Below are 27106 nucleotides of genomic sequence, written 5' to 3'. Positions count from 1 at the left end.
TCACCTAATTAGAAGTAATGTTTGTGAGTGGGATCAATGGATGATGATGCGAGGTACAATGTTGAGAAATTCAATGGTTCAAACTTTACTTTTTATAATATGTAAATTGAAGATTTATTTTATCAAAAGAAACTGTATTTGTCTCTTGAAGAAATCACCAGGAAACCATAATCGATAACACCAGAAGAACATGAAGTGCTTGATCGAACAATCCTAGGTTTGATCCGACTTTCACTTTCCTCATATGTGGCTTTCAACATTGTGAATTAAAAAGTTATTGTTGATCTTATGATTGCAATAACAATGATGTATTAGAAGTTTCCAGCCTCAAAATACAGTCTTTAGGATGAAGAATTGTTCAATATGAAGATGGTGAATGATGGTTCAGTTGTTCAGTGCTTGAATAATTTCAACACTATGTTTAGTTAGTTGTGTAATGTTGGCATCAAGTTCGATGACAAGTTCAGGGCATTATTACTTTTATCTTCATTGATAGATAGTTGGGATGAATTAGTCACTGTGATGAGCAACTCTTCAGGCAACATGAAGTTAAACTTTGATGAAATTATAGGGTTAGCACTGATTGAAAAAAATTTGCAAGAAATTGGAAGGTAAAATTTCAAATTATGCTATGAATGTTGAATGCAGAGGAATGAATCTGTATTGAAACACATGGAGGAAAGATTCATGTCCAGGTCAGGAAGAGAAAAAGAATGATGTAAATGCTGGAATTGCCGGAAGAAATATCATTTTAAGAAAAAAACTACAAAACTTCTAAGAATCTTGGGGGTGGAGTTTCATATAGAAAACTCTTTAGGAATGTCTTCACTGATGAAATCCAAGGCGGCTTCCTTATTTTATTTATAGAAATTATCAAATCTTGGATATTATATTTTGGTTACTCTTTTCATACTTGCCCGAACAAAGAGGTGTTCAAAAACTACACTCAAGATAATCTAGGAAATGTGTATTTAGGAGAAAATAGGCCTGCAGTATTGTTGGAAAGGGTGATATTTATATCAGATTGTCAAATTGATTGATCTAGAAGCTCAATTAAGTTAGATATATTTTATGTTTGAGGAAAAAATTGATTTGTGTGAGTTAGCTTGCAAGGTCAAGATATGTGACTATTTTCACAGGTGATTCATGGAAGATGATCAGAGCAGCAATGATAATAATGACTCGAGACAATATCGATGACACATTTTACCTGCTAAATGAGATGTTTGAATCTATTAATATAGCTGGAACAAAATTGATGTAGGTATTTGGCATCACAAGCTTGGCTGAGTGAGTGAGAAATGTATGAAATATCTTCTTTCTAAAAATAAGTTTCATGGTTTAAAATCTGTAAAGTTAAATTTTTGTGAAGATTGTGTTTATTGCAAGCAAAATAAGATTACTTTCTTTAAAATTGGTCAAATTTGAAATCCAAAATATTGGATTAGTGCATACAGATGTATGGGATCCCGCTCCAGTTTAGTCTATTATAACTTTCTATATGGACCTCCACAATCGGCTTTCTTAGGAGCTTTGTGGTTTTTTTTAAAATGACATTTTTTCCCGCTGTTCTAGTATTGACATAAGCTTTTATCTCTCTTACAGGGATTTTAATTTTTCTTTCTTGACTTAGAATCTTTACTTGTCTGTGTTTCTATCCAGATTAATTTCTCTGTTTTAAACATTCGAAACATAATTTGAAATTTCATCGGTAGCTTTCTTGCAAACTTTTTCATCCAGCACCAACTTTATAATGTCATCAAAGTTTAATTTCATGTTACCTGTGATTGTTCTCTTCATACTCTCACTTTTATTGATGATTACACCAGAAATGTATGTTGTATTTTTGAAAAAATAAATTTAATGTATTTGATGTATTTAAGAAGTGAAAAAACATGGTTGAGAGTAGGACATATTTAAGATTGAAGTCTCTCAAATCAGATAATGGTGACGAGTATTGTGATTAGATGTTCATAAATTATTGTGCTTTAGAAGGAATCAAATATGAATTCACTATTCCATGGACATCACCACACAATAATGTGGTTGAGTGCATGAATAAAACCATCACTGAGCGTGCTAGGAGTATGAGGTTGCATGCAGATTTGCCATAGTAGTTCTGGTCAGAAACAATGAATATTGCAGTTTATCTAATAAATCTTGGCTTGTTAGTACCTTTAAATGAAAACTTACCTAAAAAAACCTAGTGGCAAGGAGATAAATCTCTCATCTGGAAGTATTTGGGTGTTTATCTTTTGTTCATGTTTATGTATAATTTAAGAATGAACTTGATTCAAAATATGTCGTGCACTTTTATCTGATGTGGTATGACTCAGATAAATTGTGGTACAAATCCTGAGATTATCAGAATAAAAAATTCATTAGGAGCAAAAGTGTTACTTTTAATGAAATGAACATTTACGAAAACATAAATAGAACTCACGATTGTCCATCAATTTCTTCCAAATATCTTGAGATAGAAGATATTGGTGAGCAGAAAGATAGAGAAAGTAAACCATGCTTAATCTGATGAAGCTCGAGAAGTTTTTCGAACACATGTTATGGAAGTCAGAATGGCCATGTATTCTCATTTTTTTGTCTATTTATTATCAACTGATAGTGTTTAATCAGAGTGCTATAAAGGAACCACTTAAGTTGAATGCTCAAAGAGGTGAGAGTGTATGATGGATGATGAGATGTAGTCACAAAGGTCAATAAGTGATTTGACAGAATTATCTAATGACAAAAAAGTATTGCACAATAAATAGATTTTTATGTTGAAAGAAGAGTCAGATGGTGACAAGCGTTACAAGTTGTGACTTGTTGTGAAAAGGTTTTGATAAAAGGAAGGAGTGGATTGCTCAAAGATATTTTTTTATGCTGTGAAGATGACAAATATTAGAGCTGTATTGAACTTAATAGCAAAGGAAGATCTATATCTGGAGCAGATGGATGTAAAGTGTCTTTTATATGGAGACTTGGAAGTGGAACTGTAGCCATGACAAGAACTGCATGGATATGAAGTTTCATGATGAGAAGATATGATATTCAAAATAAAGAAAAGTTTTTATAATTTGAAGCATGCTCCAAGGCAGTAATACAAAAGATTTGACATGTTATATAAGAGAATGAGTACATGAAGTGTTGAGAGGAGATCAATATTATTTTATCAAATATTTTGGTAATCAATATATTGTGCTTTTGTCCGTGAATGTCAGACTGATTGCAAGAGCAAATATGAAGAATATCATAGACTTGAATGAGTAATTGTCAAAGGCGTTTGAAATGAAGGATTTATGTCTAATTAAAATGATCCTCAGTATGAGAATTAAAAGGGACATGAGTGTAGGTGCATTGAAGTTATCTCAACCAAAATATATTAAGAGAGCCTTACACAGATTCATATAAGTGAGATAAAACCAGCTTGCAACCTTTTATGAAGTTATTTTAAACTATCCAAAAAACAATCATTTAAGTTAGTAGAGCAAGTACAATTTAAAATAACTCCTTATGTCTTTTAGAAGTTTGATATATGCAATGATATGTATAAGACTAGATATTATACATGCAGTAGGAGTGGTTAAAAAATACACGAGTAATCCAAAAAAGTATCGTTGTGAGGCGGTGAAATGAATTTTGAGATACTAGAGAGGAATAATCAACAAGACGTTGTTTTGGAAGTGCATAAATTGATCTACAGGGATATGTAGATTTTGATTTAATACGAGATATTGCTAGTAGAATAACATGTTATATTTCCACTTTGAGGAACACATCAATGAGTTAGGTTTTTAGATTATAGAAGATTATTTATTGTTGACTACAAAAGTTGAGTATATTGCTATGACTGGAGCTAGCAAGGAAATTATTTTTTTATAGGAATTTATGACAATACTGTCAAGGTGTAAGAGAATAAAAAACTTCATGGTGATAGTATGAGTGCTATTCATCTAACTAAGAATATCACATTTCATGTCAGGACGAAACACATTCTTCTAAGGTATCACTTCATTTGTTCACTCTTAAAAGATAATCAACTATCTTTGGAGAAGATACACATGGCTCAAAATTCTTGCAAATATGTTGACTAAGCTTATTACAATTGAGAAATTGAAGCTATGTTTGTCTTTAGTTTGAGTTTAGGAGGGTTCAGATCGAAGTTAAGCCATACTATAGTGCATTATTATGAAGATGGTACATGTTTGAAGAAGAGAAATTTGTTGCAATTAGCCTCTAAGTGGAAGATTGTTATATGCGAAGCTTGATTGGGGTGGTTGGAATGTCCTGACACCTGGAATTGTGCCCTAGTTTCCGGAATGGCGCCCTGGTGCCAACAGGAGCTCTTAGGCGCCCAACAAAGCCTTTAAAGCCATAGTGTAGGAGTGTCGCAGCCGTGCTCTAATCGTTCCTTAACCCGAGCGCCAAGAAACCCAGTGCTTGTGGGTTGCGCGCTGGCGCCATAAATTGTTTGCAGCATTTAAGTACTTTAAGTCATTGACGTCACTACAGTGTATGAAGAGTTCTGGCGCTGGAGTTTGATTTTGCGAGTTACTTTGTGGGAAAGAGAGAAGTGAGGCATCCCATAATATTCCAAATTGTAGAGACTTGAGTAGGGTGTAATATGCACATTTTTTTTTCATTTATTCATAGTGTATTTCCTTGTGTGTTGTGGCTCAGTGGTTTTTTTCCCGTCTTATAATTGTCAGGCTCCAAACCCCAGATGTGAAAATTGGAGGGTTGCATTAGCTTGTCGTCAGCCGACGTAAAATTTATTGAAACACCATGACATGAATCATTTTGATCACTGTGTAAATGTTAGAACGTCCCTTGGAAGCGACACACTGATCTAAATACAATGATAAATGTGCAAAAGCCGTTACACCGGCACTATGGTGCAATGTCAAATAAGCAAATGTTCCAGCATTACAGATGAATACGAGTAAAGAAGTTAGTCCATGAAACTAATATTAGGATATGATCTTGGAATATAGCTACTATCAAAGGTAAATTAATAAAAGTAGTTGATATTATGATTCATAGAAAATAAATATCTTATATTTTCAAAAAACTTAATGGGTTGGAGAAAAAACTAAAGAGATTGATAACTTAGGTTTTAAATTTTAGTATTCAGGTAAAAGCCGCGTTAGTAATGATGTAGGTTTAATTATAGATAAGAGTTTGAAAGTTACTAGTGTAAAAATTAATAGAATTGAAGATAAAATTATTACCATTAAGATTATTGTTGATACTAAGATTTTTAATATTATGAGTGTTTCTCAAATAGGTTTAGATATAAGCTCTAAAGAAAAATTCTGGAATGACTTAGAATACTTAATATGAATGATAACTCTTGAAGAATGAATTTTTTTTTGGAGGAGATTTAAATGAAAATGTCGGTAGAGTGGTAGAAGGTTTTAGAAATATTCATGATAGCTACAGTTTTGAATTGATTAAGAGAATATTAGATTTTGCTTCAGTATGATTTTGTTATTGCTACAACTTAATTCAAGAAAAAAGATAAACATATTATTACTTATAAGAATTGATTTAATAAAACACAAATTGATTATTCTCTTATGAGAACAAAAGATCGTCGAGATTGTAAAAATTGTAAAGTCATTCAAAACGAGGATTTACGTACTCATCATCGATTATTAGTTCTAGATTTTAAGACGAAGAATTGTGAAATAAAGATTACTAGGATTAATTATTATAAAGTTAGATGAAAACTCCTAAAAGACAAATAAAAATATTTTTATGATTAAACTTTAGGATTTCAAGATTTCAGATATTCATGAAGAAGCAAATTCTATGTGAGATAAAATAACAAATAATATTAAACAAGTAACAAAAATGTACTTAGAAAATCAAAAGGAAATAGTTTTTATGAATAAAAATAATTGACGGTTGAATAATAATGTGCAAGAAAATATAACATATAAGAAGTTATAAAAATTAGTTTAAATGTAAAAGCGTAGAGAACTGAAAAAAAATAAAATGACCCGTGTGGAGTCTATGATACAATCTGTGATGCTAAAAATTATGCTTTTAGTGATTTTTATAATAGATTAGATGCTAAAGATGTTGAAAAATATTTGTATAAACTAGCCAAACTAAAAGAAATAAAAGTAAAATTTAACTCAAGTAAAGTGTGTTAAAGATGAAAATTAAAAGAAATATTCTTAGAAAAAGATATTGGACATAGGCGGGTGAATTATTTTGATAAACTTTTTAATGAAGTTTCTAAAAATACAGTCGATCTCAGTGTTCTTAATATTATCAATAATAATAAAATGTTTCATTTTTACCATAATTTTAGTAAAAAAGAGGATGAGATTTTGAAAAAAATCAATAGTGAAAAGTCTGTAGGATCTGATGATATCCCAATTGGAGTGTGAAAATATTTTGGAGTTTCTTGGCTTACTAAACTTTTTAATATTTTCTTAAAAACTAAAATGATGTATGAGGAGTAGAGAAATAGTAATTTGGTCCCATTTTTAAGAATAAAAGGAATGCACAAAACTGTCCAAATTATAGAGGAATTAGTTGATGTGTCACACTTTAAAGTTATGGGAGAAGATAATTGAATATAGGCTAAGACATGTTATAAAAATTTCTCATATTCAGTTTGGATTTATGCTGGGCAGGTCTAATATGGAAGCTATACATTTATTGGGAGGTTTGATGGAGAAGTACAAAGTGAAGAAGGAGGATCTACATATGATTTTTATTGATTTACATGTTATAAAAATTTCTCATATTCAGTTTGGATTTATGCTGGGCAGGTCTAATATGGAAGCTATACATTTATTGGGAGGTTTGATGGAGAAGTACAAAGTGAAGAAGGAGGATCTACATATGATTTTTATTGATTTAGGAAAAAGTTTACGATAAGGTTCCAAGAGATATCCTTTGGAGAGTTCTAGAGAAGAAAAATATTGATATGACTTATATTCAAGGCATCAAAGATGTGCATACTAGAGCTGTCACTTGTGCTCAAACAGAAGGAGGATTGACTGAGATTTTCCTATTTCAATTGGATTACATTAGGATCGACTATAAGCATATATCCTTTTGCTTTAGTTATGGATGCTCTTACTAGACATTCACAGGAGGATGCGTTTTGGTTTATGCTTTTTGCGAATGATATACTTCTTGTGGATAAGACTAGAGAAAAAAACTTGAATTATGGAGGTCTACATTGGAGTTTAAAGGCCTTCGTTTGAGTAGAACTTAAACTGAATACATGGTATGTAATTTTAGTAATAGTAGCTCTAGTGACAAAGTTGTAACTATGGGTGATCAATTTTTTAAAATGTGTCTCGGGTCTATTGTTCAAAGTGGTGGTGATATACATGGGGATGTTATTAGTAGAATTAAGGTTGGTTGGTTCAAGTGGAGGAATGCTTCGAGCCTATTGTGTGATAGAAAAGTACCGCTTCGACTAGAAGGAAAATTTTATAAGATAGTGGTGAGATATGCAATGCTCTATTAAGTTGAATGTTCGCCTTTAAAAGAGAAGCATAAAACTAAGTTAAGTATTGCCAAGTTGTGAATGCTTAGGTGGATGAGTGGCTTTACGCTTAGAGACAAAATGCGAAATAAATATATTCTTTATAGGGTTGGTGTAGCTCCAGCGGCAGAAAAGAATAGAGAGAGTCGTTTTAGATGGTTTGGTCACCTTAAACGTCGACCATGCAATGATCCAGTTAGGAGAGTAGATGTTTTAGATTCGATTTGGCAGGGGTAGACATAGAAAGGCTTGGGCTTATTGTATAAAAAATGATCCTAATTTATAAGAATTAAATGAAAATATAATACTCAGTAGGACGCAATGGAGAAAATGATTCATTTAGCCAACCCCACTTACTGGGATAAAGGCTTGTTGTTGTTGTTGTTGTTGTTGTTTCTGGTTTTTCTACGTTAAATCTTGGTGTTCTTGCATTTTTTATGATTCTTGTGTTGTGAGCTTCTGTCAAGTTTTTCTTCAGATCTCTTGAATAGGTGTTATGTATTTTATAATAATTTATTTTCTAGTCACAACAGTGGGTTGAATTGCTTTTGACCTCGAGAATGTTGCCATTTCAATGAATTTTAATTGTAGGTGGACAAGTTGTGGGAGTTCAAATCACCGACTGAAGGGAAACACATAGATGCCATACTTTTGCCCAATGCTTAAAATAAAGGATTTAAAATAAAATATATGTAAAAATTTGAAGAAAACTTGATCTTCAATTTGATTAGTTTTAGGACTGTGTTGTTGATCTTTGATTCAACTAAAATTTTGAAGCCTTTTGTAAAGTGATTCAACTTGATCTTCAAAGTGATAATGATCGAGTGTGTTTCAAAAATATTTTGAGATAATTTTTTTTGTAAATAATTCTTCAAAACTCTTGTATAGACACTCTGCAATAAAATGACATGACAGACTCTTATCTTTTTTACCTCTAAAGATAATTTGGTGTGCTTCTTTAAGTTACATTTGTAATAAAAAAAAACTTGGAACTTCGAGCAAAAAAATGTGTTTGTTAGATATGCTCCTAATCAGAAAGTGTATCAATGTTTTGATCTCAATTTTAAAAAAAAACTGTTTGCTACCATCGATGTCACCTTTTTTGAATTACAATTTTTTTACCTCTCATATTCAAGGGAGGGAGTAAAACAAAAATTTGTCTATCGAGTTTCATAAGTATCTTCAAACCGAAGACTTCCATAATCTTCAATCTTGATTGCTCAACCTGAAAATCCAAGCGATATTATATTAGGAGAGACTGCGTCAAGACTTTTATATATCGAAGTTCATATAATGTCACATATGATGTTTATAACAATAAAGAAATAGGAAAAAGAATTACAATAATGATAGTAATAAAAAAAAGGGTGGTCTAAGATTGTTTTGCACTGCCAAAAATTTACAAACCCGCCAGTTAACATCCCCACTAATACTTTACCCGCATATTCGACCCATTTCATCTTTGAGTTTTGAGTCTTTTAGTCTTGGATTTCTGCTTAGTTCAAATTCTATGTCTGATGCGTCTAGCCTTCCAATTTGGGAAAAATCTTGCATTCAACATCGTTATCTCATTATGTGTGAAATTCACTCACCACTTTCTGTGCTTTTACCTCAGAATTGTCGTGTATGGAGATTTCTAATGCTGTGTAGGATGTCTGAAAGTCATATGAAATGTTCTAAATGGATGTAGGCTATTTTCGAGGAGATGAAATCTCTTAAACAAAATAACATGGAGAAATTAGTTGATCTACCGTAAGAAAAGACAACTTTTGGGTGTAAATGGGTGTTTACAAGTAAATATAATCATGATGGCTCTTTAGAACAATGCAAGGCTCAATTGGTTGCCAAGGAATTCACTCAAATATATAATATTAATTATTTAGAGACATTCGCTGCCAAAGTCGCAAAACTAAACTCTGTAAAGGTTCTTCTGCCACTTGCAATTAATTTTGACTGGTGGCCTATACAATAGCTAGATATAAAAAATGCCTTCCTTAATGAGAATTTGGAGAAAGAATTGTATATAGATGCATCGTCGGGATTTAGTGAGAGGTTCTCCGCAAAGTTGTGTAAACTAAAAAAACCTTATAGTGGTTGAAACAGTTGCCGAAAGCATGGTTTGGAAAATTTACACTATTTGCTAAAGGTTAGGGGTATACTCAGGGACAAAGAGATCATACAATATTTTTCAAATATTCAAACAATAGGAAAATAACAATGCTCATTGTGTATTTGGATGATATTATTCTCACTGGAAATGATGCATATGAGATGAACTGTATGAAGGCTTTTCTATCATATGTTTTTTATACCAAAACTTGGGGTCTTTTGAGGTATTTCCTTGGTATGGAGGCTGCTTGATTGCAGAAAGGAATTAGTGTTTCCCAACGAAAATATTTTCTTGATCTTCTCAAGAAAACTTGGATTAGTGGGTGTAGACTTGCTGATACTCCCATTGATCTCAATCACAAACTGGGAGATGGGAAGGAAGGTGATCTAGTGAATACAATTAGATGTCAAAAATTGGCGAGGAAGTTGATATAATTATCATATATACAACTAGACATTTCCTTTGCTATGAGTTTTATAAGTCAATTTGTACATTCAATCTATGAGAAATACCTTGAAGCAATTAACAGAATTCACAGATATCTAAAAGGTATACCAGATTAATTTTTACTCTTTTAGAAGACAACACAAAAAAGCATAGAGGCGTACACTATTGCAGATTGGGTGGACTTAGTTATTGACGAGAGATCAATGCTTGGATGCTGTACCTATGTGTGGGGAAACTTAGTTACATGGAGAAGTAAGAAACAAAATATGGTTGTAAGGAGTAGTGCTGAGACAAAATATAAGGCTATGTATATTGTAGTATGTGAGATATTATGGTTAAAAAAAATTTGTTGAAGTGCTGTAGATTCTAATGAGCATGCCAATGAAGTTATGCCGTGACAATAAAACATCCATATGCATTGCATAAAATTCAGTGCAGCATGATCGCACAACATGTGGAGATTGACATGCACTTCATAAAAGAGAAGACTGATTGTGAAGCTATTTGTATGCCATTTTTCTCTATTGCTCATAAAATAGTAGATATCTTCGCCGAAGGACTGTTTATACCTAATTTTGAGGTCCTTGTAAGTAAATTGGGCATGATAGATACTTATGCTCCAACTTGAAGGGGGGGGGGGGGGGGGGTTTTTTTTTTTTCTTTTCATTCAAAATTCAAAATGTTAGGCTCAATTCAAGAACCCAATGGACATAAAATGGGCCCTCCTTTTAATGTAATCCCCAACTCAATTAGTTTGAGTCGTCACAAAGAAAACATTCTTATCAAAGTAAGTAATGTATGATCCTTTTAACAGTTGTAACCCCTTCATCTCAATTAGCTAGGACAATACAAAGCCAGTAATTCCATCAAATCATACTTAATTCTTAAACCTTTACTGGATATAAACCTAAATTCTGTCCAACTCTTATATCAACATGATTGCAAATCAAAATCAAATCCATCAATTAAAAGATGTACAAATTAAAAAACTCTTAACGTGTTTCTTATATGGGCCCTTCTATGGTAGTCTAAAATTAGTGAAAAATTGATGGTCATGCCATATATCTAAAGCTCTTATCAGTCGTGTCTAGTACTTCGAACTGCAAATGATTTTATTTTGCGCTTATGAATTAATCAATGCAACTAGTATGATAAACACTTCTAATAAATGAGTTTATGTTAGCTTTGAATGCACGTTTTTGATGCACACATTTACTCTAGCCCATTCAAGATATTTGAGGGGAGGCGCTTATGCCTGCCATATAGATTTCTTCGATATTAAGGCTCAATATGTTTGGACAATAACAGTGAATACACCCATATACTTGGGATGCTGGAACTATGAGATGTTAATTGAGATTACCTTATCAATCTAACCATTCCTTATTAGTACAATTCAAACTTAAACATTAAATACATGCATAATTTTTTAGCCTAAACAAGCTCCTCAATTGAGAGTGCTCTCTTACAAGTGGCGAGGGTAATTAACTATGGGATCTTGTGCCATAGGAAGACTTGACCAAAATAAATAAACCTTGATCCAACTTTAGATGAAAATTGGTCACTTGTAAGAGAGCACTATCCGGAAGAAAACTAGTCCCATGTTTTCTCATCACTTTGGGGAGAGTAAGAAAGTAACTTTTTCTTAGTGATACAATATTCTTTTCTTATGATTGTCAAGGTTCTCAGATATTTAAATCTTTATGTTGATTTCTATAATTCTCTCTACTTTTCGTATCATCAGTTTTTAATTTTAAGTCGAATTCTATTTATGTCTTATCAATTAGAACAAAATTCTCCCAAGTTTTATTCTGGTAATATATCTTGGACTGATTAATATATTCATTGAAATATGTGTTCAAATATTGCAGGTTAGGTGGAATTCTGTTGTTGATAAGTCTGTGCCTGATCCACCAACTGCTGTTTTCATCCATGGGATTCTTGGATGCAGAAAAAACTGGGGTATATGAACCTCTGCATTTCTAAAGTTTTCACGATTTTTTCCTTTTATATTACAATTTATAACTCGTAATCATGAATGAAATTACATTGGTCTCTTCTTATATCCCTGAACATTCTTATACAACTAATTGAAAGGCTTATTCGCCAAAAAGGACAAATTAATTATTCCAGTTTTCCTAGCTAGGAGTTTCCAAAACATCCGGTTTTCAATTTGTTCTTTGAAGGGTAAAGAAACTTATTTGTGTTCAAGCCCATCATTTATGGTTTCCCTTCCATAATGTCAGAAATAAGAAAATTTTTGAGATTGAGAAATTACATGATTTTTTAACATGAAATTTAAAGTATTTTGTTTTTCATGTTCATCCATTTTGTTTCTGTAGTTCTTCGAACATGGCAAACTTTTTCTATGCTTGTCTTGTGACTGCAGCTTCATCTTATAATAATATTTTCCCATTATCTGCATTCTATGGTTATCTGGTTCTATTCCTTGAGAATAGATGCTTAAAGGTAGAGTAGCCCTGGATCTCTTATATTTTTGTTTTGATGCCTCCACTTCCTCCTCCTAAAAGGCCAAAGACTGATATATTCTAGGAAAATTTACAGACACACGATGTTTACACTTGTAACAGTTTAGTGCCATAGACCTATCGATGAAAAGATGTATTTCATTTCCTAAAAGGTAATGATAATGGTATTATTGATGTTATGTTAAGGCTTTGAGTGGTATTCATGTAAATTTGAAGGTTTAGATGTTAGATATGTAAATGCATAAGAATTGTGAGGTATGTATGTAAATGCCCCTAAATTCTATGGAGTTAATCATCACGTTTCTCTTTCTGAAGTCATTTTGTCTCCTGATTCATTCTTTCTCCATTTTGGAATTTTACCTGTTCTCTCCTTATTTGTGTCCCTGTATTTTCCCTAGAATATATTTATCACACCCTCATCCTCAGCTTACTATAGACAACTTTGGAAGTTGCTGTCTTTTAATATGAGGGATGCAATTAGATTAGTTGTTAAAGAGTGCACATTATAAGTTGACAAATCTCTGACGTTCATCAAAACATATCTGAATTTAAGATCTATCAATGCTTTATTATTTTGAGGCGCCACGTATATGAATATAAACTAGCAGACAGTCTATGACATGTTTCACTATTGTTTTCCTTGTACCATTTCATCTCATGATCTTTTTATTGATCCATTATGATTTAAAAATCCTCAGGCTCTTTTGCAAGGAGATTATCACAAGAATTTCCCATGTGGCAGGTAAATCCCATGGTGATTTTAATAATCCAATTTCTCTTAATTAGGAATCCTTTAATTTGATTATCCAATGCTTTTTCTTCTAGAGATAGTCTTAGCATTGAGATAGTATCATCAAGCATTTAAACTTTTTTTAAAATTTTCTTTCAGTTTCTTTTAGTTGATTTGCGTTGCCATGCTGATTCAGCATCAATAAAGAAGCGTGGCCCACATTCCGTTGCTTCTGCTGCCCTGGATGTTTTGCAGCTTGTAAGCAGCTAGCCTTATTCTGTTTTTTCATGCCTTTTTATAAAATTCTGTATGTATGTCTTTGCACCATTGTCTACCATGAAGATGCAGAAGTTCTGTGTTATAATCCTTTCATATGATCCATATCTATTATTTTTTTGTTGCGTGCTTTACATGTTGCAGCATGAATTTACAAGATGGAACTGTATCTATCACATTTTCATTTTTTATTTTAATCTTAATAATTCTGCATTGTAGTTGAAGTTAGCTAAAATGATCATTAATGTGCCAAGAACTTTACTTTATGCTTTTTATATTATCCACTATTGTGGATATGCAAAGTGAAAATGAACTTCTAAATTCTAATAATAAAGGATTTTTATTTTTATTTTGTTAAATTCAAGCTATAGTAGAGGCGGGGAAGATATAAGCTGCCGGCACTAAAAAGTCGGGGGGTTGTCCGTTGGAAGCTGTCGGTCATCAGAATCGAATCCCGTCGCCCGCTTCAGAAAGACATTTAATTTACATATATATATATATATATATGTTTTATAAAAATACGAAATCAAACTGATCTTATATTTTTCATAGTTTAAATGAAAGAGCACTACACCCAAACCATGTATCTATCATGAAAGATAAACACAAGGCTTGAGGGTTAGACTCGATCAAATAAACTAAGAAATATATGATATCCGTTTAGCCTGCGAAAATCATTTTATTTATAAGCCGACAAGTTCCCCTATTTAATATGAGAATTAAATAGAGTTTATATTAATCTGAGTTCAGAAAAGTTTCATATAAAGACATCCTTATAGTTAATTACATCTTAGATAACCGAAGTCATCTAAGAAAACTCTCGATAGAAATCAGAGGATATTGTCTTCAAAGAGTTTCAAAGGATAGTGCTTTTCAAAGAGATAGGACAAAGAAGTGTGAAAGAGGAATGATTCAAATTTGAAACATGTTATGAAATCCAAAGGAAGAGAGACTAGGGATGTTATAGATCCAAAGGAGAACCTCGATGACTTCCCAAACTATCCTATAGTTTGACTTCTTTTTTGGAGAGAAATTATTTAAGTGTTTAATCCTGCAAATTTTTAGTAGTTTATGACTTACATTTATGTGAAACGCTCACATGCATAGCTTGAAAGATATGAGGATTTAGGCTGTTACAAATGACAACCTCGGAATCGTAAGACGAGTTAGGACTTATATTATATAACAGTCCCATACAAAAGCCTACAGATGAGTTGAGGATTTATGTTGCATAAGCAAACAACCTCGAAGTCCTAAGGAATTGTTTAGTTGACGTAGACACGTTTTGCTGTTGAAGATGGTCGTGCTACCCACAATGCTAGCTCTGAGCTCCCCATCGTATCACCTTCGAGTTCGATGTTAATTTTATGTGTACATGCAATTGTTGAGTCAACGGTCTGCTGTCAGGTACCTCCTATAAAATCAACTACTGGCCTCATACTCTAAGATATAGTGGGTAAAAGAACAGTAGCAGGTATAGCAAATGAAAGCAATGACAACACAATATGTATAGGAGCCGTAAAACATGCGGTGTAGGAAAACAGTAGACTGTACAGTGGAGAAGAACAACAAAGTGTGCTGTAAAGTAAAACGCCGTAAATGTAAAACAAACTTGTATACCTGGGAGGTCCGCTGCTATTTTAAGTGTGGTTGATGTAGCAGATATAAGTATAGTGATAGAATTTAAGAAACGAGTTAGCATGCATTGTATAAGTAAAAAAGAGTAACAAAAGAAGCACCACTTGAAAAACTCGAGAAAAATGCGGCAAATGACCCACGACGAAAAACTCGAGAAAAACAGTGAATGACAACTCAAAGAAAGTCTTCGAAAACATGGGAAGATCCCAGAAAAAAAACCATGAGTGCTTTACCAAAAGCTCCAATAAAATCACACGAAAAAATCTCGAAGAGAGAAAACCACAAGCACTCTGGTCGGGGCTAAACTCAGATACTATACATATATACTCGAGGGACGTCGGTGGCTATTATCGGTCACCCGAATGTATAGTGCCCGCCACTCAATTAGAAAGGTGTCCTACTAAACCTAACTTAGGAGGATGCTCCTTAGCCTGATACCGGTAATCGACAAGTGGACAACCAAGTTACAATACATTTAAAATTTATATTTTAGCATGCACATGGATTTCATGCATACAAAAAGAAGTATTAATTTTAGCATGCACATGGACAACCGAGTCGATCACGCTGTCGAGCGTAGGACCGCAAACCTAAGAAGGTATGGGTCTCTCGCTAGTCTTGTGTCGGTGAATGATATTATCATTCTACTGTTCATCGGGTTCCTGGATTTGGTCATGATGTCGGAGGATGAAATATCATTCCGCTCTACCACCGGTGTGCCTTTGTCATCACTACTCTAAGTCTCAAATTAAAACCGACCTACTTGCAACATTGATTGATGGTTTTATATATAACGATGGCTATATATGTGCAATTTTGTATCGGACATAAACACCTAAAACTAAAACCAAGAAGTAAGGAAGAACAAAAATAAAAAAAAAAGGGTTAGAGAGAGGAAGAAACAATTCACCCGAATGGTCGAAAATGTGAAGGGTGAACAAAAATAATCGACGAAAAGACCCAAAAAGGCGGCCCCATGATGCTCGAATCAACTCAAAAGGGTATCATCTCATCCAATTTCACAAACAGATCAACCAAAAAGATATAATTTCCAAACTATATTTCAAGCAAGTCAAAATGGCGAAGAGACCAAACCTGTGCCACAACTACAAATATAGCCCACAAATGCAGCCCAAAAGTCATCGATTTCGTTGCTAAAAAGTTATAAAATAATCTCGAAAAAGAGCGATCCAAATATCACCTGTTAAAGCTAGCCAATGCAGCCTCAATGTAACCAAATCATCAATTTCATATTTAAAAGTAACCACCAAAAGAATATTTAAAGACCCACTTTCAACTTATATGTCATTTAATTAATTCATATTCATTCCAATAACGTGAACACAACCAAAAGAGATTCTATTTTTGACGAGCGAGACCAAACTAATTGAAATCTCCAAATTCATTGTGTAAAGCAACTTCAAACTAGTTACATCCTTCTCAAATATCTAATTCTGAAGTTTGGCTCTAACAAACCAAAGTAAAGAAATTTCCAAAGTTTCTAGAAGTTCAGTTTCAGCAAACTAAACCAAAGAAACCCCCAAATGTAAATGTTCGGTTTCAGCAAGCAAAAGCAAAGAAAATCTCCAAAATTCTGTATTTCGGCTTCAATATACTAGAGCAGAAACACTGCCCAAAGTTCTATATTTCAACTCCAGCAAATCAAAACAAAGCATCTCCAAGATTTTAGAGTCTAGCTTCAGCAAATCAAAGCAAAACACCTTGTCGTAACTTTCCAAAGATCTGATTTTAAAACAAATGAAAGCAGGATACCAACTAAACATCCAAATAATAGAACGATATAAAGCCAACTGTAGGCCAAACAAACCATAAAAGCCTCCAAAAACTCGAGCGAGTCAAAACAAAACTTCGCAAAAATCAAATGCCCGAAGCATTCCAAAACAAGCAGCTCAACAATCACAAAACATGTGCATTTAAATATCACAAGATTAACACTTAAACTTTCTCCAAAAAATAATAAGGCCATGAAACCAAAAACAATCCACATGGATCTCAAATCTTCACTAAATCAGCCCGCATAACTTCAGATTTTCATGAATATAAACATGTTGAGGATCTACAAAGATATACATATAAACAATGAGAGGAACTGCAATCCTGCATTACCTCTTGGGTGTTAGAAATGTAAAGACATAAAAGATGAGTGGTATAAATGTAAAGGAGCAAAGCTTGTGTTGGATATATAGACATATAGAGATTGGGTGGTATGTTTGTAAATACTCCAATAAATATAGAATAGGCCAGTGTTTGAAGTTCTGCATATGTGATATCAAATTTCGGTGTCAGATATGTAAATACTAAAAAATCGTGTGGCGTGTAGGCTTTCAACTCCCCTGTATGATTCTCATTCGTCAATAGTTTTGCCCCAATTGAAGAATAAATCTGAGTTTTCTCTTCTCAAATAATTTCACAGTGCAAGCCTCTCTAGCATTCTTAACGTTTTCCAAAGAAAAAAAGAACTGTACTTTTAATCTGCTCAAGTTGCTCATATGTTCCAACTCACCAGTTCGATTCGTTCTTAAGATGACCTTAATTTCCTAATTCCAGGTGCATTATAATACGCATTCCGGGGCAAATTCCAATTCAAGTAGATTTGAAAGATTGCTCATATCGTCAGGCAAGAAATTATCAGAAAAAAAGTGTAAACACCTCTTTATAAATTATGAGCAGAACAGATAATTCCTTAAAAAGCTTGAAAAAAAAGAGGAAGAGGGTTACCTTTCGCTGCAAACACAGGTTTATTCCAGGAGGAAGAAGAATAATGGAGACCGACTCCAGCTCGGGAACATATTGGATGATACATTGGTTACTACTGCAATGACAATTATCTTACCAACTTATTAGCTTGCTCCTTTCCTAGAACCAAAGGCAGAGGTAAAACCAAATTGAGTTTCTCTCTAGCCACCTGATATTATGTATTTTAGCATTTTTAGGCATTATGTCTCTAATGTACTTTTCAGTATTTTCTAGCTTTGGAACCCCTTGTGGTTTTGGTGTGGCCAAGGTACCATGTTTGGGCCCTCCAACACATTGTATTTGTATATTTCTTTCTAGTTAATATATTAGCCTTTTTGGGATTTCTAATATATATATATATATATATATATATATATATATATATACGAACGAAGGAAGATGACGAAATCGATGGAGCCCTTCATCGTCGGGCTGGAACAGAACTGAAGGAATCAAGGCTGGACGAAGTCTCCCGTGGTTTGGAAGACACCTTGTGCGAGCTTCGCAGCTTCCAGACGACGCAACTTCCGCTTTTCCTCAGGTGACACGATTTCGCTTTCCTTCCCGACGACACCTCCTTCGCACTTCTTTATCCAGACGACGTCCTTCTCGCTTCCTGCCCGACAGATTGTAGGCGGAGATGGCATGGACACGTTCCTATGCCATTGCAGTTGCCAGAGGCCTCTCTATTCCTACTAGTGCTTCTTTTTCAGATTCAGAGACTGGTTTTCTTATAAGTAAATCTTACAATATTCTACAATCTTTCTACGAGGCTCTTGAAGGTGGTGGGGATCATACATTCATTAAAAAATTGGGAAAAAAATGGGAAACCTGCTCTTATTCTCACAGAGGTTGAAACCAGTACTCTCGTATATTCTTGACGTTTTACTGTAGTGGAAAAATTTTTTTATGGTCACCCAAAATTTGAGATTATTTGAAAAGAATTTGATGCTATGAAGCTGTTGGGCAGTTGGAATATTGTTTTACTTGACGGTTGACACATACTGATTCAGTTATCTTACGATGTCGATTACACTTGTATTTTTTCTCGGAAAGTCATCAAGATCGGCAACCGTTATATGAAAATTCTTAAGTGGACTGTTGATTTTGATCATAAAGCGGAGTCCCCTATCATTCCAGTTTGGATAAAATTTCTGTGGTTAAAATTGCATCTGTTCAATTTGGAAATTATCTACTCCTTAGCAACTGCTTACGGTAAGCCTCTCAAGGTTGATAGCCCTACGCTTGTTGTATCCAGACCCTCTATGGCTTGTGTGTTAGTTGAGAGAGATATCACTTAACCAGCTACGGATGATGTATGGATTGGAACCACTCACAACGGGTATTGGCAAAAGGTTGAAATAGAATCACACCTTCCTTATTGCTCTCATTGCAGTATGTTTGACCACAGTTCCACTATTTACTATCGCTTGCATCCTCATCTAAGGTCAGATATCGCTAAAGATCAGCCATCTATCATCCCTGTTGAGAATGAGAAGATGCAACCCGATTCCAACACCACAATTCCTGACGAAGAATACCATACTACAACTACAGATCCAGTTGTGCTTATACCACCCACTGTTATTGAAGATGACTCACTTACATGTCAAGACACACGAGAGTGCTCTTTTGATTTAATTAAAGAACAACTGGTACAACATGTAGTTGCTTCTAATGTTCAACAACTTTCACATGTCCAACACACTTTAGACCAAGATCAGGTGAGCCAATCTTCGGAGGAGGAATGACATTGTCTATTCCAGGAGGAAGAAGAAAAGAAGAATGGAGGCCGACTCGAGCTAGAGAACTTATTGGATGATACATTGGTTACTACTAACAATGACACTTATCTTACCAATTTATTAGCCGACTCTTTCACTAAAACTGGGGGCAAAGGCAAAGCCAAAGTGGGTCGCTCTCCAACCACCTGATACTTTGTTTTTCGACACTTTTAGGCTTTTTTTTAAGCCTCTCATGTACCTTTCTGTATTTTCTAGTTTTGGAACCATGTGTGGTTATTGTGTGGGCAGGGTGTCATGCTTGGGCTCTCCCACACATTGTATCTGCATTTTTCTTTCTATTTAATATATTAGCCTTTGGGCTTTCAATATATATATATATATATATCAATGTCACAAAGTGAGAAAATGAGAGAAGTCCTAAATATTCAGCACATATTTTGAATTGGAAATATGAGTAAAAACATTCTATATAAAATAACAATCAACCTCAATGTGCCTGGTCCTTTGATGAAATATAAAATTCTTCCATTACAGTCTTGAACCACATCCTTCTAAATGTTAGGTGGGCCTTTACTCTATATTATTCTTTGTTGGAATTTTAGGGCGAAAATTAGAGTTTTTCAATCTACATTATTTTGTTTTGTTAGAATTTTCAGTTGTTGGTAGTTTCCTATTTTCTAGTATGAGGATTTTGTGGCTGATTTTGGCATTTCAAATTTGGTGGCCTTCCTTTGCTATTTAGCTCGTAAACATCTCTTATGAAATCTAAGGCGAATTAGTATTTTTTTCTTCTCACAAAATCTTTCATGATATCAGAGCTAGGGCTTTGCGAAGCACGAATCTTGCTATAGCAGAGGCGGTGCAAAACCACGCTAATCTCGACCTCGAGAACCCATTCGTGGGCTTCAACTTCCTCAACAACACCCTTTCACCTTTGGGCCTTAATTACCCGACCAAAGCATTGGAGCTTCTCATGACAGTTGTTCCTCATCTTTTTCCCCATCATCTTCTCTATCCTGATGATGTCATACAAGTTGGCGATGACTGAGGCCCTAAGACAATTTCACATACCTATCGGTTACAATAATTTATAAATCTCGTCGCCTCACCCCACAACTTCTCTTATGTCTGTATCTGTTGATTATTATCCATAATGCAACCCATTTACTTACGGTTATAAAACTCAATGGACACAATTATCTCGAGTGAGGTTAATCCATAAAATTGGCAATCGACGGGAGAGGCAAAATTGGGCATTTAATTGTGAAATCTCGAAGCCTTTTGCTAGTGATCCTAATTAAAAGAAATAACAAGTTGAAAACTCTCTTATTATTGCTTGGCTAGTCAACTTTATGGAATCTACCATAGGAAAATTCACTTATTTTGTCTCACTGCTAAAGATGTCAAGGAGGCCATTCGAGATCTTTATTTAGACTTAGAGAATTCTACTCAAATTTTTTATTTGAAAACTCAACAAGCTTTGAAAATCCAATCAGAATGATCGTGATGTTACTATCCATTACAATGAGTTGGTAATATTATGACATGAGTTTGTTCAATACTATGATGATATTTGGGACAATTCGAATGATTACGCCGCCTTAAGAAGGGAGAGGAAAACAGCCAGGTTTACATATTTTTAGTTGGTCTTAATTGGAGTTTAGGCGACGTTCGAGGTCGTTATCTTGGTATGAAATCATTACCTTCTATACATACTATTTAAAGAATCTATAAACATTTAACATACTATTTAAGGAATCTATATCAATATCATATATTTACAACTTATATGGGCACCGTCTAAAAAGTGTGTCAATTAAAATACATCAATATCAATATCTTTTTTCATTTACGTCCACGGGCATATTTGTGTTCCCCTATTAGTACCGTCAAGAGGTGATTCCATAATAGTTAATGATGGAAAGACAAGCATCGAATAAAAATATTACTTTCCAATAAAAAAAAACATTCATTTCTCATTTGCATAACAGTCAACTCTTTCAATACGGATGTACACACATATCATTCGTTTAATATGAACAAAATTCACTATAATTCAAAATCATGTGTTGCAGTCATTTACCATATAACTAATGAAAGTATTAATTAATTCATTCGGTCTAGAAGATACAAAATACTACCATAATAGAAGAACATGAGTACTCACCTCAAAGTTGTATGCTTGTTTCAAACACATTTAATTTTTGTCTTCAATAGTTAGCTGTCTACAATAGTGTAAAAATATAAAGCTTAAATATATAATTAATTATACTTTTTTAATCTCTTAATTACTATGTAATTTTAATTATTGATTAGAAGCTTTATTTTAAGTATTCATGTCACTTTAATTTGATTTTCAAAATTTTAGCTAAAACAACATTTATGATTTTATTCAATATTCAATAAATATCCACTTAGATTTAAAAAATTAATTTTAAACTTTATTTTCATATTTCAAATAAATCTTTTTTATTATCTATGTACTAATATTTATTAATATTACACACAAAGATTTATATAAATATAAACCAAGTAATATATAATATTAAAATACAAAATTTATAATTCTTACCTTGTAAGCTCAGCCTAGCTCAGCGCCCGCACGTATTCTTCTTCTTCTCCCGTCGTGACCTCCTCTACATGAAAAAATATTACATCAGGACTCCGCACGTAGAGTTACGTACGCAGTCCAATGAAATCACGTCGCAGAGGAATATTTCTGGTAACACGGGAATATTTCCCCGTGTTATTCAGGTGTTATTGTATGTTATTCATGTTTTATTGTGTTCTGAGAATATTCTTGGTGTTATAATAATACAATAACACTTGAATAACACATAATAACACCTGAATAACACGGGAGGAATATTACCTTGTTACCGGACAGGTTTTTTTTTTCTAACATTCACGTGTGTGACTTGATTTCATTGAACTCCGCATGCAACTCTACGTGCGGAGTCCTGATGTAATATTTTTTCCCTCTGCATACGAGTACCCTCGACTTCACGATGCAACTCAATTGTTCTTCTCGCCGTTTTTCTTCTTCTTCCTACGTACAAGGGTTCGGCTTCGACTCCCTCCAGATCGAAGCTTGACTATGTTTCAAGAGTGTCTCGACTCACATCTTCTTCTTCCTCTCCTCTGCTAGTCACCAACATCCTCCTCCTTCGCTTGACAGAGACGTTGCCTCTGCCTTAATTTGCGCTTGTCGTCTTTTGAGCTCGTTGTTCGACTCTTCAGGTAAGTCGACTCGCCTCCACCGACCTCCTACGCATGTATTTATATACGAAAATATCTCTTTGACTACGGGAACCTCTCACTCTTCGGCTTCTAACTGTTTTTTTCATCTTCTTTTCCTTGTTTCCTCTTTCCTCTCGATTTGATGTTTCGATTTTTATCCCAGTAGATGAAACGAAATATTACATTGCTTGAGCCCATATATGCTTTCCTAAGTAGGCATATGCATTTCTTCCTTTTGAGTAATATTCCTGGCATATTTTTTTATGAACACTGCCTCATTTTGATCATAAAAAAGAATGATATTACTAATATCCATTTGCAGCATGGACTAATCTTGATTGATGATCTCAATGATTATAAATGTGAGAATGAAGTTTTTTGACTGAATAAGAAGTATCAAAATAATCTATCTCATAAATTTGTTTCAGACATTTGGTAACTAGCTAAGTCGCCCTAATGAAACTAGATAATGAAACATCATTGACTAGCTGATTAGCTTGATCCAAGAGGTATGGGCAACTTATTCCCATATTTTACCGATAACGAAGAGCATCCATCTCAACATGCATAGCTTATTTTCTTAGAGGATTCTAGATATGCCTTTGCAATAGTCATTCACCTACTGTTTATTTGGCATTACAATCTCTATGTAGTTCTTCGGAACTTTTTCTCTCTTTAGTTAGATTTTTGATGATCTATGGCACTACAACAACAACAATAACAAGCCTTTATCCCACTAAATGTGGTCGGCTACATGAATCATTTTTTTCTCCATTGTGTCCTATTGAATGTCATGTTTTCATTTAATTCTATTTTTATTTTCATTACCTCTCTATTTTTATTACTCTGCTAAAAGAGAGAAATTTGAAAGTTATGTTGTATTACTTAGGTGAGACAACTAAGGATAATTCCTCGAGTTTTAGTTGGACACAGCTTTGGAGGAAAAGGTACTGATAACCTACATTTTAGCATGGTAGTGGCTACAACTACACGCATTGCAATTTTTTTTTTTTGAAGTTGTCAGGATAAAATAAACTATTATGTGCCTAATCTTGCTCGCTTCCAGTTGCCTTAAGTATGGTAGACCAAGCTGCGAAGCCCCTTGCACGTCCTCTGAGGGTAATGATGTTCTCTGTACGATATCTTTTCCAGATTTAATGCCAAATCTTTCAAGTGGCATCAGATGTTTACGAAAGCAATTTATCGGCACAGGATTAATTAGCCTATTCATTTATTGTTCTTCTTGTTCGAAGGTTTGGATCCTTGATGCTACTCCCGGGAAGGTTCGTCCTGGCGGAGATGGTAACGACCATCCTGGCGAATTAATTGCATTCTTGCAAAGACTACCAAAAAAGGTAAATCGTCCATTTTGATTGAGCTCTTAGTTACTTTACGTTATAATAGTTTTAGTTGTTATAATCTCTTAAAGTGGCTATAATTAGTTTCAATTTTTTTATGGCAAGGTCTTTTACCTGTTGCTTTCATATAAATGATTTTTCTTTAATGTTTTAGTTCCAGGTTTCTATATTTATTTATTTGCTCAATCATTTTTTTATCATTTGCCAAAAAAATTGCCTAGACTTTTCCTATGGTTTGCTTGCTTTTTCTTCATGTTTTGAAGGCTTGAAATATTTTTAAAAGATTGAGGGTTTTTATTTTATTTTGAAGATTCTTCGTTGTCCATCTAGATCTTCTCTTTGTTACTTTTTCTGTACATTGTCTTGTTGGAACATTATACTAAATATATCTTGTTTTCTTTAATTTACTTAAAATTTGGTTTTGAGGAAGATATGCATCTACCCTAGAGTTCTAATTGAGGAGGTTCTCAAGCCCTCAAGTTTGTCACATGCCACATTGTTTGATAAGTTCATGTGGTTGCACCAATATGTCTTAATCTCTTTGGTCAGTACAATGTACTTCTTTCAGTCTTAGTTCATATTTGATATGGTTGAATAAACTTGCTCAACTTTTACTATTTGGCGCTTGAGAAGAATTATCCATATCAAGGAGTATTGGAGTGAATTGGGGATAGGTTAAGGTGTGGATTTAATACACATTATGCATGGAAGATGCCTCTTATATTATATTTGAAGGTTTTTTTCTCATCTTAATATTATATTCTGTCACGACCCAACCCGGTAGCTTTCAATTATCAAGGTTGGAACTGTTGGTAGAACTGAGAAAAACTATCAAACGCTTTCATTTTATAATAAAGGCGTCGTTTGGTTGAGTGAATTAGTGGTGTACTGTAATTCTTTTGCATAGATTTGTGAGTATTATATTTAGTTTGAAAATTTACAAATACAATGTAAATTTTTAATTGATTTGAACTTTATACCATAGTTCTTTTTGAATGAACTTAGAATTCGATCAATTTGGCCGAATTTGAATTACATCATTCATATAAAATGTTATAGGCAAATTGCCACAACCCGCCTCCCGCCTCCCCCCTCCCCCTACTGCCTCCCGCACTCTGCCGGCGTTGCCATCCTTTGTCGCTCGTCGCCGTCTTTGTCTGCCACTGTCGCTATGGCCCTCGCCAGCTGCCGTCGTCCTTTCCAGCCGTTGTTGCCCTTGCGAGCTGTCGTCGCCGCCGTCGCCGCTTGCTTCTGCCTGTTGCCATCCGCAGCTGCCCTCTGCCAATACCAGTCCGCTGTCGCCGGTTGCCTTTGTCATCGTCGCCTATTCCCGGCTTTTGCGCGCTGTCTTTTGCTCAAGTAAATACATTGTTTTCAATCTACTTCAAACCAAGAAAAAAAAAAATATAGTCTTACGTTTATTTTACTGTAAGCCAAACAACTCAAAAATTTTTCAAATACATTATAATCAAAGATCTACAAACCTTTTACATTGCATTTCATTTTTAGCAACAAAACGACACCAAAATTGAAATCTAAAACATAAAAAAGCCATTCTATTTATAAATTTGAAGTTATAAATATGTTGTTATTTAATTTGGGTTTAGTTTTTCTTGAGTTTTCTGTTTGAACAGCCTCTGATGTCCCTTTTTTCCCTTCTAAGGTTGTGTCTGATGGTGAGAAGTTGCTTCAACTGTAACTCGTCCGAGGTGATGCGTATTTTCCTCTTTTCTCTGTGATGCCATCTTTCCTGCATCCCTCCCCTTCCCCGTTTCGCAGTCGCCAACCCTCCAACCTTCCAGACAGTCGCCACAATCCCCTCTATCCTTCCTACTTGATACTGCTGTCCTTGTCGCCTTCTTGTGCTGCCCGGCCCCGCTCCCCATTCTTGTTAGCCACCTACCCACCGTTGACCTCATTTTTGAGGTCATTTACTTTTCTAGGGTCTTAGGATCTAGCTCTAGGAATTTCTATTGACCATCTTAGAAAACTAGAATTAAGACTCACCCTTTTAGAAATTCTAACCACTTTCTATTTTTCTTTGATGTCTAGCATTTTTTGGCACAAGACCATCATTTTATGAACGAGCGGTTATGAGTTATTTTGCGAAGATTCAGAGGAAAAGTTCCTAATAGGACTCCAAGCCTTAGGAAAACATTGTCATGACTTTTTCGTCACATACACACACCAAATACACAAAGTTCACAAAATTGCACGAAATCAGACTTCAATTAAGCCTAAAGGACGGGTGAAAATGCGAACTTCTCCGGATGACCTCCGACGACAAATTGGACTGCGCCAACGCGTCTGGGATACCAATTTTGGTAGGAAAGGACACCCATATTGCCATACTTTCGACACGACAAAATTGACACGCAAATTGATAAATTCGTCAAAACGACTTCCGGTGGCGAAACAGATCGCGTCAATGCGTCCGGAGCGTCAAAATTACTTAAAAGGAACATCCAATTTACAATGATTTTACACACGAATTAAAATGTGCAAATCAAAATTTTACTTTAAAAATTAAGTATTTTCATACTTATTCTTTTTAATTATATAATAATAAAACCCTAATATCTATTTCCCCATTCTCCTGGCACGATTAAATTCCCCATCTTGCGCTCGACTCGATCCCGCGACTGCTCCTCGCCCGTGCCCTAGCCCCACGACAGATCCACGATCCACGACTCTCCTTGCCAATCTCGCTCGCGACTATCTTCTCGCGTTTCTCGCGGTCCATTCACGCACGCGGCCTCCTCGATCTCTGCTCGACCGAGCAGCTTCCCAACGGTGGAACTCC

The 27106-nt window shown here is 34.4% G+C and overlaps 1 protein-coding gene across 2 annotated transcripts in view; it reads left to right on the top strand.

Moving 5' to 3' along the window:
- LOC110021591 (protein ABHD11) overlaps positions 1–27106 on the top strand; it is a 53974-nt gene that overhangs the window by 9220 nt on the left and 17648 nt on the right. The window contains exons 4-9 of one of the 2 annotated variants that reach the window (XM_020720154.1): positions 11942–12032; positions 13258–13301; positions 13449–13547; positions 23835–23892; positions 24012–24064; positions 24199–24300. In XM_020720154.1, the coding sequence (XP_020575813.1) occupies positions 11942–12032; positions 13258–13301; positions 13449–13547; positions 23835–23892; positions 24012–24064; positions 24199–24300 (447 nt within the window). Of the gene's footprint in view, positions 1–11941; positions 12033–13257; positions 13302–13448; positions 13548–23834; positions 23893–24011; positions 24080–24198; positions 24301–27106 lie in introns of both variants that reach the window. The other variant, XM_020720153.1, reaches the window with a different exon arrangement.

This window comes from Phalaenopsis equestris, unplaced genomic scaffold (genome assembly GCF_001263595.1).
Source record: "Phalaenopsis equestris unplaced genomic scaffold, ASM126359v1 Scaffold000135, whole genome shotgun sequence".
Classification (NCBI taxonomy): domain Eukaryota; kingdom Viridiplantae; phylum Streptophyta; class Magnoliopsida; order Asparagales; family Orchidaceae; genus Phalaenopsis; species Phalaenopsis equestris.
Note: the sequence above shows the minus strand (reverse complement) of the source record. Positions and strands in the feature narration are given on the sequence as shown.